This window comes from Dendroctonus ponderosae, unplaced genomic scaffold, assembly GCF_020466585.1.
Source record: "Dendroctonus ponderosae isolate FM_Combo_2020 unplaced genomic scaffold, Dpon_F_20191213v2 Dpon_F_20191213_7, whole genome shotgun sequence".
NCBI lineage: Eukaryota > Metazoa > Arthropoda > Insecta > Coleoptera > Curculionidae > Dendroctonus > Dendroctonus ponderosae.
The window spans coordinates 1,135,114-1,146,502 of NW_026018916.1; the positions used below are offsets into that span (position 1 = coordinate 1,135,114).

At 39.1% G+C, this 11,389-nt stretch overlaps 3 protein-coding genes across 3 annotated transcripts; 1 reads left to right on the forward strand and 2 right to left on the reverse strand.

Moving 5' to 3' along the window:
• Positions 1-584: 584 nt before the first annotated feature.
• On the reverse strand, positions 585-1,533 carry LOC109543936 (the record flags this gene model as incomplete). The annotated part of the gene is given in 3 exon segments (XM_019913875.2): positions 585-788; positions 869-932; positions 1,302-1,533. Coding segments are annotated over 3 exon segments (304 nt in total), but the record flags the coding sequence as incomplete, so codon positions are not given.
• Positions 1,534-5,140: 3,607 nt separating this feature from the next.
• LOC125505127 lies at positions 5,141-6,008 on the reverse strand. The gene is made up of 5 exons (XM_048668271.1): positions 5,964-6,008; positions 5,786-5,861; positions 5,637-5,723; positions 5,416-5,581; positions 5,141-5,357 (listed from the first exon to the last, which is right to left on the reverse strand). Exons 1-5 carry the CDS (start codon positions 6,006-6,008, stop codon positions 5,141-5,143), a joined length of 591 nt encoding a protein of 196 aa, XP_048524228.1.
• A 2,507-nt stretch (positions 6,009-8,515) lies between these two features.
• On the forward strand, positions 8,516-10,800 carry LOC109543937. Its single transcript, XM_019913876.2, has 5 exons — positions 8,516-8,677; positions 9,506-9,572; positions 9,961-10,155; positions 10,209-10,383; positions 10,438-10,800. Exons 1-5 carry the CDS (start codon positions 8,630-8,632, stop codon positions 10,595-10,597), a joined length of 645 nt encoding a protein of 214 aa, XP_019769435.1. The 5' UTR covers positions 8,516-8,629; the 3' UTR covers positions 10,598-10,800.
• The last annotated feature ends 589 nt before the right edge of the window (positions 10,801-11,389 follow it).

Below are 11,389 nucleotides of genomic sequence, written 5' to 3' on the forward strand. Positions count from 1 at the left end.
TCTTTACTAATTGGAATTTTCTCTTACAGCTTGAGCCTAAGTGTGTCGCAGGATACCCTCTAGGTGACAGTTCTTGATTACTTTTTGATAAATAAGTCGTCCTTATTGCGAAATAGGAGCACTATTTATCAATCTGTAATAAAAGACGTGAGGAAATTCTGTCTTTTTTATAGACAAAAATTTTTGAGGCGAAATACCCAAAAAGAAGTTGGTAAAAAATGAATCCGCCTCAACAATATAGAACTTATCTTTTATGCTTGTAAAGTTAAAAATCACAATTAAAGTCATCCACCAAGACGCAAATAATCCTGAGGAATCTGGACTTCAACTTGACTTAGTGGGCTTTGTTTTTCGATGGAATCTCCGTTGAAAAGGAAAAGTTTGGAACAATGCCCCTGAAAAATGGCGTTCTTTCCTAATTAAAAACTCACAAAGACCTTCAATTTGTCGAGTTTTAAAGCGACTTGTCAACGTGAAAAATTAGAAAAACACATTTTTACAGCCTGCTGTCTGGGGATGAAACTGCGAGTTTTTAGGCAAGGTTTCTCAAAGAAAGAACTGTGACCTTTTTCTGCCAAACTTACCTATTTGAGGCGTGGCAGCAGCAACGAAATAATCCCTGAGAAGCGGATTGTTTCGCAAAAAGTACCTCACTTCCCGATAGGGATAGTTTGGATCTCGCTCCACCATATCGAGCACTGGCCCTTCAGCATCACCTTCCAGGCTGCTCAAAGACCCTTTAGTGGCGTTCTGGCGCCTGAAAGGCTCGTCATGCTGATGATTATGACCTTTAAATAATTAGAACTTCAAAATTCATATGTGGAGTCCTTTGGGCACGATTCAGTGTTTCAGTGTACTGGAAAATTACCGTGGACGCTTCCATAGTGTTCAAATTGATTGAAGGACGCTCCGTTTGAGTGGCTGGCCATGTACTGAAACAAACAAACTTGTCCGTTAAGTAATCGCCGGCAAAATGCGATTTTTTTGTTTATAATTAACGATTGCTCATAATTAACTGTTGCTTATCGTTGCATCGGGCTATCGTCCTTTTGATTCAGCTGGTTGGTTTATGCAACACACTGAGTAGGTATATAATTTTTTGATCAAAACTTGGACTTTTGGGTCTCCAGACCAGACTGGAATAAACCTTTCAAACAATAGCCAATCAGCTTTGTGCAACAGGCATAAAGCCTGCGAGCAATTGAATGCATAATTTAATGTGCAACGATGAATTTTTGCTGGTTTCTCCAGGAAAAAAATTCTGTCAGTTATGAGCAAATCGAGCAAATATGAAAACTTACCGCTAAAATCAACAGCAAAACTAACCAGCACCTCATTTTTGCCAATTGCTCCAATCACTTGGAGACGCATTGAAACAATGGATCCAATCGCGTCTAGTAAAAACTGCCGAAGGTTTTTTTGGCTGATCGGGACCTCCAAAGTGTTCCTCTACTGTTTCTCACTGCGATTAGCCAGTACTGCAGGAAGCGGCTGAAGATGGTCGCAATTGAACCAGAGTGGGATTTGAAGCGATTTATTTATAATCTATTCATATTTTTAGACGTGATGTTGTTTATTGTTTTGTTTAGCGAATGAATGAGGGCTTTGTACCACATCACTCCTTAAGACCGGGTTTAGTGCGGCGATAAGCTTTCAGTAGTGGATTTGCAAGAACGTTTTTCTTAGTTGGATGAATCAAAGTGTAGCTTTTCTGTATTTTCATAGCGGTTTAAACCTTCATAGAGCCTTAACTGAATCATCCACATGATTGACCAGTTTTCCCCAACTAAAGCTATAATGCGCAACTAAATTTGAATCGAATCACACTGAATGCAAATTTCCAACTAGGTACTTTATGCGAACTAATTTGGCAAATTTCATTTGATTGCAGTTTGCAGATTTCGCATTGAATCTTAACTTCTGTACTGTTGTATCCGCAAGTTGGCTGCTGTTAACTAAAAAGCATTGTTTCCGATTGTTTGGCAAATTCGCGCTTTGCTTGTTTTCGCGACAAACTTCTCTTAAGGTTTAATCCCGATTTTAAGTGATGCTGTAAACAGAAAGTTTCCTCGTTATGCCTAATTCCAATGTGGATTAATCGCGGATTTTCGAACGCCAGACAGCGCTAAGAAAGCTTTAGTTTTCAAGTGGAAAGTTTGCCCAAAGATTAATAAGTAGAAAAAATGCAAACCAGTGAAGTTCAGTTCGATAAAGCAAAAAAACTGTTCAGGTTTTTTACGCTTCTACGCTGTTATGGAAAATAATTTGCAGCTAAGACTGAAAAACTTACCAGTTTCTTTTCGTTAAAAGTTGAACTGATTTTTACAGGAAATTAGGTATTTTCAACTGTTTGAAGTTGTGATTGTTTAAAAACTTCCCATCCTGCACATTCTATCGTTTTTGCCGGCCAACAAACGCTCTTGTTTCCAATGGATTTGTTGCGAAAAACTGATCAATCGACAAGGTGAAAGTGTTTTTGCGTTCAAACCCCTCGGCACAACGTCGATATTAAACTCTCTAATACGTTTTGGAAGCTCAAAGACACAGGAAACAACCCCTGAAGATGTAAGCCACTCGTGCTGGCGAAACGTGAATACAAAATAGTTGTTGTTTTGTCGGTGATGATTTTTCAGTTACTAAGGCGAGTCGACTGACCGCTGGTAAACACGGGTTTTTCAAAAATTCCTCAAGAAAACAGCCAAAATTTCTAAATGCGGTCTAGAACATCACTGGAAAGAGAAAATATGCGGCTTTAAATGAGGAAAACTTCAGTTAAATAGGAAATTTATGGACGTTTTCAAGATTTTTCAGATACTCAATCGAAACGATCGGTCCTTGGACAACACGGATTTTTCAAAAATTTGCCAAGGAGAAACTGAAAACATCTGAATGCGGTCTATAACATCACTGGAAAGGGAAAATCTGCTGCCTTAAATGARGAAAACTTCAGTTGAATAGGAAATTGATGGACGTTTTCAAGATTTTTCAGATACTAAATCGAAACGATCGCTCGTTGGACCACACGGATTTTTCAAAAATTTGCCAAGGAGAAACCAAAAATATCTGAATGCGGTCTATAACATTACTGGAAAGAGAAAATCTGCGCTTTAAATGAGGAAAACTTCAGGTCAATAGGAAATTTATGGACATTTTCAGATACTAAATCGAAACGATCGGTCGTTGGACAACACGGATTTTTCAAAAATTTGCCTTGGAAAAACTAAAAATATCTGAATGGAGTTTATAACATCACTGGAAAGAGAAAATCTGCGGCTTTAAATGAGGAAAACTTCAGTTCAATAGAAAATTTATGGACATTTTCAGGATTTTTTTAGATACTAAATCGAAACGATCGGTCGTTGGTCAACACGGATTTTTCAAAAATTTGCCAAGGAGAAACCAAAAATATCTGAATGCGGTCTATAACATCACTGGAAAGAGAAAATCTGCGGCTTTAATGAAGAAAACTTCAGTTCAATAGGAAATTTATGGACACTTTCAGGATTTTTTCAGATACTAAATCGAAACGATCGGTCGTTGGTAAATACGGATTTTTCAAAAATTTGCCAAGGAGAAACCAAAAATATTTGAATGCGGTCTATAACATGACTGGAAAGAGAAAATCTGCGGCTTTAAATGAGGAAAACTTCAGTTGAATAGGAAATTTATGGACATTTTCAGGATTTTTTCAGATACTAAATCGAAACGATCGGTCGTTGGACAACACGGATTTTTCAAAAATTTGCCAAGGAGAAACCAAAAATATCTGAATGTGGTCTATAACATGACTGGAAAGASAAAATCTGCGGCTTTAAATGAGGAAAACTTTAGTTCAATAGGAAATTTATGGACATTTTCAGGATTTTTTCAGATACTAAATCGAAACGATCGATCGTTGGACAACACAACTTTTTCAAAAATTTGCCAAGGAGAAACCAAAAACATCTGAATACGCTTTATAACATCACTGGAAAGGGAAAATCTGTGGCTTTAAATGAGGAAAACTTTAGTTCAATAGGAAATTTATGGACATTTTCAGATACTAAATCGATACGATCGGTCGTTGGAGAACACGGATTTTTCAAAAATTTGTCAAGGAGAAACCAAAAACATCTGAACGGGGTCTATAACATCACTGGAAAGAGAAAATATGCGGCTTTAAATGAGGAAAACTTCAGTTCAATAGGAAATTTATGGACATTTTCAGGATTTTTTCAGATACTAAATCGAAACGATCGGTCGTTGGACAACACGGATTTTTCAAAAATTTGCCAAGGAGAAACTAAAAATATCTGAATACGGTCTATAACATCATTGAAAAGACAAAATCTGCGGCTTTAAATGAGGAAAACTTTAGTTCAATAGGAAATTTATGGACATTTTCAGGATTTTTTCAGATACTAAATCGAAACGATCGGTCGTTGGACAACACGGATTTTTCAAAAATTTGCCAAGGAAAAACCAAAAATATCTGAATGTGACTCTTAACATCACTCGAAAAAGAAAATCGGCTGCTTCAAGTGAGGAAAAACTCACTAGATTAGAAAATTTCTGAGAGTTTCCAGGATGTTTTCAGTTACTAAGGGAAAACGATTGGCCGTTGTATAAATGAACGAGTTTAAAAAGAGTATTATCAAGGAAAAATCAAAAATAGTTCAAGCCTGCCCAGAACATCACTTGAAAGAGAAAATCGGCTGCTTTAAGTGAGGAAAAACGTGCTTATTTAGGAAATTTTCCGCATTTTCCAGGATGTTCTCAGTTACTAAAGGGAAGCGAATGCCCTTGGTATAGATAGATGGATAAAAACAATTGTTTGGAAAAGCCAAAAATCTCCCCACTAGAAAAATACCTCTCCAAAGACGAAATCTGCGGCTTTAAATGAGGAAAACCTCACTTTAACGGTGAGCGTTTTCAGGATTTTTTCAGACACCAAACCGAAACTGTGCGCGAAAACTGAACGATTCTCACCTCAGTTTCCTATGTAGAAATGGCTCGAAACGCCTTAAAAAACTGGTCAACAACAAGGTTTATTTTTATTTAATTTTTCAATACCATTTTCCTCATCAAGCCCCAACAGCACAAACGGAAACTTTCCAACACAAGCAAGGAGAAAACGAAAAACTCTTGAGCCCTTAGCGATTTATTCAGGCTTAAAATACCGCTCATTATTTCCCCACTTGTTCCACTTGAGCCCTTTACACGTGCAAAAGGATTCGATCCAGAACCAGTCCGTTGAAGTGCCACCATCCTGGATGTTGCTGTTCTGGATCAGCAACTTTACCGGTCTGTATTCCTGAACGCATGCAGGAGTAAAGCCGAAGATTGCCAGTTTGTTTCCGCATTTTCTTCCCCGGCCACTGAAAAAAGTAACACGATTTGCCAAAAATTTGCACTCCCCTTTCAAGCCCTTGATACCTTTGGCACGATTCCCTGTAAATCACCTGAAGAAACCCCACGTGGTTTACAATCGCGCGCTCCAAGCCTGCCATGTTCTTCAACTTCTTCGGAGTGTATTCTGCGTCTATTACAACTTTGCATTGTTCTTCGGCCTCGCTAGTGGAAACTTTCTTCAATCGCCCGTCTGGAAGCAGCAAAAGCCATCAAGGAAAGTGGAAATTTGGTGATGTAAAACTTACCAACTTGCGGGTGACTGGGATAGTTGGACTCATCCTCACTACTCCCTTGGAACTCTTGGGCGTTTGTGGGAGTCGAATAGTCCAAGTCTGCAAATTTCCGATTGTAGTGAGTTTTAGGAGCTAAAAAAGTCGTCCACAGTTTTGCTTACGCGTCTTCTTGAAGGGATTGGGGAAGTTTATTTGTAAATTGAGCTCGATGGTGTGAGTTTGACATTGGGTAATGAGCTGAAAAAAACAGAGTTTGCGGTTCTTAGGAAGTTTCTTAGTAAGTAAGTTTAAGTTTCTTAGTAGGCGGTTCTTAGGAAGGATGTTTGACTGAAACCTTACCAGTGCTGGGCAGACGAGGACAATAAATATACAACTTGGCTCCATTTTGAGCCGTACAAAAATCCACTATTCGGCGTGAATCACTAGTGCGTTGCCCGCTATGGCTGAAAATTGCGGCTTTGCAGATCATGTGAGAAGAGGAGGATTCACGTTGTCTTTATATACCAGGAACCACTCGATGCTAATTGCGCGTCCAGGAAACCAAATTTTGCCCACTTCCGACTATTAATATTCTCGGCGTTGAGCGCTGAATGGCTCCATTGTGAGATTTACACTTTGCCCATTTTATCAACGAACATGCAACCAAAGAGTAACTTTGATTAAAATGGTAGTAATTTTTCATATCTCTATACCGCAGGGAAGGAGGTTGCGAGGAGTTTTTTCAGAGAATTTTTCATGCACATCATCAAGGTCGGGTTTTCGGTCCATTTCGGGCATTCAAATCGTGGGTTTTCACAGACCTCAGAAAAAAGCCGATTTTCTCTAATCGGCTGTGACCAGAAAGGTAAATAACCGCACTCAGGGACTAAATCGCTTCTTCATCTGGACACTTTGCCGCTTAACCAGAACGATTAGAAAGAGTCACGGTGGTTTCAATTATTGAAGCACACGTGCAAAGGCTTCTTCGGTTCTTCGGGTAAATGCGAGTAAAAATTGAGAACTAATTTTGCTGCTGTTCAGGAATAACGCATTTAATAAACGTGAAATGCTCAGCGGTTGATTCACTGATTCTAGCGAGCGTAATAGACAAATTGCCGATAAACGTAAAGCGTGTGGTTTTCGCAATTTTCGACTTATATGGAGTTGTGCTTGCAATTCAATGCATTTTTTTGCAATGACTTAATGTAGTTTCCTGCTGGGGCAAATTCTACTTTCAGAAGCTTTGTGACCCGAGCTAAGCTAAGCTGGCTTTTCCATCAGGATTAAGAATTTATCATTCCCATCCTTGATTTTCCCATGTCCTTGATGACGCGCACTGTGACAAATGTATTCTTCAAGCACCCAAAGATGCAGGGAATTCCTGCCGCTTTCTCAATCATCTGCTAGACTAAGAATGTTAAATGATTCCCGCGTTTACTGATTTTTCCGGTCATTTTCATTGAGCTAATGCAGGGAAATCGCACGTTTGAATAATGTTGAAGAAACTGGTGGGTTTTTGGTGATCTTTTTTCAGAGTTTCTTGGGCCTTAAACGTTGGGAACCAAGACTTTTTCCCTAAATGACGACCTAAGAGCTAAGAGAGAGGAAATTTGGATTCCTCGATCTTCAAAACTACTGGAAAAAAACTGGTCAAGAATCTTTAAAAATACAGGAACCAATTTACGAGCTCAGAATTAGACACGCCAGAATGTTCTGATCCAAACTAGCCGAACACGAATTTCAGCAGTTTTGCGTCCTTTTTGTCAAGGCGCCTCAGAAGCTCAGTCTCCGTCTTTGGAAGTCTAGATTGTTGCAAAAATGTCCAACCTTTAAACAGCTGGAAGCAAAAATGCGAAATTTAGGCCGCGCCGAACTTTAAGAGCGTGAAACTTTGAAACGGCTGAAAATATCCAAGCAATTATTCGGACCTTTCTGATGGAGCGTCCAAAGAACTTTCGAGTCTCGTCTTAATTGTGTCTTTACCAACTTTTAAAAAATTAGTAGCAAGTAAAAATCGCGAAATTTTAAGGAAGCGTTAAGGTTTAGGGTTTTTTTTCGAAATTCCTCACCTTTAAAGGAATAGAAGCAAATGGAAAAGCGAAGTTTTTAGACCGAAGAACGATTTTCTTTGACTTATTGGCCCTTTTCAAGCGAGTAAATTTCGCAATAAAAACAACCAAAAATCGAGGGAATTGGGTAGAATTTCTGTCTGACTGCTTGAACTCCGTCTGCTTCAGATCTGAACCCATCGGATTTTTTACAGTTACACTCTCATTGCGCTTTCATTAAAACAATTTTGGTTTTAAAGCCACTTAAACGCCTCCCAATTCATGGTGTTCCGATGTTCCATGAACGGTTGCGAATTGAGGAAAAGTGAACAGAATAATTATGGTTTAAAACGAGCCTCTTAACTGATAATACAAGAAATAACAAAATATTCATCGGTGGACACGCTGCTGTATAATATTGGACGCTGCAAATGTATGAGTATGAAACATGGGTACAACAACTCGAAACGTGTCCCGCATTTAAATTCGATGGGATTTTCTTTTTATCAACGTATTTATATGGTAATTTTCACTTTTTCCAGAAGTGTAGGTTGAGTTATTTTGAATGAAATCATGTTGACAAAAATGGGAAAAATCCCGGCCAGGGACAGCGTCAATCCAAAGTGCTTGCTGATTAAAAACGTTTCTAAATTATCTTTTGTTAGCACAAAAAAATTAAGGGCTTTTTGAACAGTGAACTACCAAAGAAACAATGAAGACAAGTGCTAAGAAACTTTGTACTCAACTATTCATATTCCGCTCTAACGTGGGAATCCAGCTGCATGGTTCCCCTACCCCTTTGCTAGTTAAAATCTAATCCCAATTACTATTTATTTAAATAAATGCCACAATAAATAGCACATTTTGCACTTCGCGTGTGCGGATCGGTCGATTTTCAGGAAATCCCCTTCGGTTTTGGCTTCCGTTATCTTTTTCGTCGCCGTTTTCGCTCCGGGTTTTCAACATTCGCCTGCCTTAATGGATTATTATTGTCAATATTCTGCCTTTTGTGTGTGCGTTTTATCGGTAAGTACAACTGGTTGATTCAATTTTTAATTTTTATTTAATAGGTGCAAAGAGTCGTTTATAAAAACTTGAATCAAATCAACGTTTCACTGATGGATTTACACCAACTTTGGAACCGGATCAATTCTGTTTGCTGCTAGCGCTTCTATTCCGGTTTGAAGCGTTGTTTAGTGCGTGTTTAAAAAAAATTAGTGTGCCCGTTTAATTTTCTACAGCTTGCCAAATAAAACAATGCAAAATGGGTGAAAGTTGCGCTAGCTTTGAGTTAAAAAAAATTTTTTTGCGCTTCTACACCACAGCATGTGCGATAAGCCTTGGATCTCGATACAAAATTTCGGATTTTTTCCTCATCTCTTCTAAGTGGTGTTTCAAAAAATCAACTTTTTGCTCTTGTAGTGACAATTTTTCCTCTCTTTCACCGATTTATGTGCCGTAGAAGGGCGCGAATTTTCGTCTTGAATCGTCTAAGGAAGCTTTAGCTTCCATATGAGCTCAAGATCCTGAAAATCGGGCCAAGAGCAAAACGTTATCGTCTGATTGTTTCAGACCACAGTGTAAACAGGAAAGATCGGCTAAAAACACAAAGTTGAAGCCCAAAAAACCATTTTTTGTCCAACTAGCAGCAAGCCGACCTTTCGGAAATTTCGCATTTTCATTTGCCACCCTGTAGAAAACTTGTCTGCCTTGCTTAATGGAAGAAAAAACATTGGCTCAGACAAAACAAATGGGGCTAAATAACGCTTCAAGTTGAGACAAAATCGCTTGACGCAATCAGAATTTATCCAGCTCCAAAGTTCACTTTATCAAACAGTTTCTTTCATGTTTTAGCTCCTGATCAGCTCAAATGCCTTGCCAAATGGAAAAGTTAATAAGAGTGTTTCCAGTCATGCTAAGGGTAAGTTTGTGACAAAAAGAAATGAAAATAATTTTTTATTTTTTGTGTGCCGATAAATCCTGCTCTGAAGTTGCAAGTTTTTCATGCTTGCGAAACTTTAGGAAGAAACAATAATTCGCTACGGCCTAAACGCCTGAAAAAGCCCGAGTTTGCACACAAAAACCCCAAACTCGCCAAAAATCGCTTTGGGGCTCGAAGGGTTCGTCACAACACATGCGTGGGAAACTGGCGAGTTTTCGGGCTTTTAGTCCATTGCGGAAAAACTTCCGGAAAAAAGTTTCAGCACGGCCTGGAAGCCCGAAAACTCACCAGTTTCCAGCCGTATCCTCCCTTTGCTAATCCACACGAAACAATGGATTTTTGACCGAAAGTTTCGATTTGTTTCCAGTGCAGTCGAACCACACCAACCAATCGGGCCATCGAGTTGTGCAAAAAAATACTTCATCTAAACCCCAGGTGAATCTCGACTACTTCCTTGCTAATGACGGGCTGGACCCGAACTACCCTCTTAGTGAAATTCAGCGATTCTTCCAGAAGCACCCGGAGCATAAGCTGTTTTTTAAGCCCAGCCTGCCCCAGATAGGTAAGTCAAGAGCCCTCTGCTTCCTTTGGTGGGTTAAACCGCTTTTTTGCCAGGAAATCGCGGAGGTTGGACGAACGAAGACAGCGAAAATCTCTGCAAGGTACGCAGAAACCCGGCTTATGCTCCGCAAGTGTTGGCCAACATTCAGGGAGCGAAAAAGACGATTATTAACCAGGATGATCTGAAACAGCATATTCCAACCGAGCGGTGCATCAACAGCAATCAGAGGTAGATTCTTCTCCAGAGGACTAGTGAAAGAAATGACTGGCTGTTGATTTCTAGCGATTATCGGTGTTCGAACATCAGGCTTGGGTATCGAAGCATTTGCAAGCAGAACTTTATGAGTGTTAAGCTGGCCACCTTCAACTCGACGGTGGGAATTGCCTACGATACATTCAAAGTGCCATCATGCTGTTCATGTGTGTTGGTGGAAGCACCGTAAAATCGCCGGGAAATTGCCGATTTTTCACCAAAACTGTGTTCCTAATTCAACGTTGGGTCTCGTCCTTTTTGCCCCAGAATATCCACGATTCTAAGCACTATTTATTTCGCTTTGTATTTATCCAGCTTATAATCATTAAGCACATTTATTAATGAACTGTGCCGTACATGTACAAAACTCGTCAAAATAAATGTTTGAATTCAGTTCGCCTTTTTGATTATCCACCCCAAAGCTAACGGGGGATTTTTGGATAAATCAAACTGTGTTAATTTGTTATCCCGATTTTTTATTATTAAACACATCAGGATCCAGCTTATGTAACTGACTGCGTATAATTCCCTCGACAATCAATATAATGGAGCTTTTTCCAATTTACCATTTGCTAATCCAGTCTGTGCATGCGACTAGTGCAGCGGCAAATGCGAAGCAATTTATAAGCTTAATCAGGAATTTTCCAGTCGGAAATAAATTGCCGAATTGTATTAGTTTAATTTGGCCCCTATTTTCCGACCCAAATTAGTTGCCAGAAATAGGGTGTTGCCTTCATGTGAAAAAACACTCGGTTAGTTGAACATTCGCAGTACAAAGTAATTGAATAATTCAAAAATCAAAGCAGCAGATATGCAAAAAGTGTTCTAGATTGAGCAGAGAAGCGAGAATTTAAACAAATTCAAAAAAGCACTAAATATTTGCTTTTAACAGCTGTAAAGTTTTGAAAATTTGTCAAAAAATCCGTGATGATGGGGAAAATTCGAAACTTTCAGGGTCCGTAGGTGTGACCCTAAGCTACAA

What these genes read in the sequence shown, in the direction of transcription:
- LOC125505127 (XM_048668271.1), bottom strand. Translation starts at nt 6,008, where the DNA reads ATGGAGCCAAGTTGTATATTTATTGTCCTCGTCTGCCCAGCACTG. An exon ending in TCCCAGTCACCCGCAAGTTG is followed by an intron (nt 5,582 to 5,636) that starts GTAAGTTTTACA and finishes TGCTGCTTCCAG; the next exon opens with ACGGGCGATTGAAGAAAGTT. An exon ending in TACAGGGAATCGTGCCAAAG is followed by an intron (nt 5,358 to 5,415) that starts GTATCAAGGGCT and finishes TACTTTTTTCAG; the next exon opens with TGGCCGGGGAAGAAAATGCG.
- LOC109543937 (XM_019913876.2), top strand. Translation starts at nt 8,630, where the DNA reads ATGGATTATTATTGTCAATATTCTGCCTTTTGTGTGTGCGTTTTATCG. An exon ending in GCCCAGCCTGCCCCAGATAG is followed by an intron (nt 10,156 to 10,208) that starts GTAAGTCAAGAG and finishes CTTTTTTGCCAG; the next exon opens with GAAATCGCGGAGGTTGGACG. An exon ending in TGCATCAACAGCAATCAGAG is followed by an intron (nt 10,384 to 10,437) that starts GTAGATTCTTCT and finishes GTTGATTTCTAG; the next exon opens with CGATTATCGGTGTTCGAACA.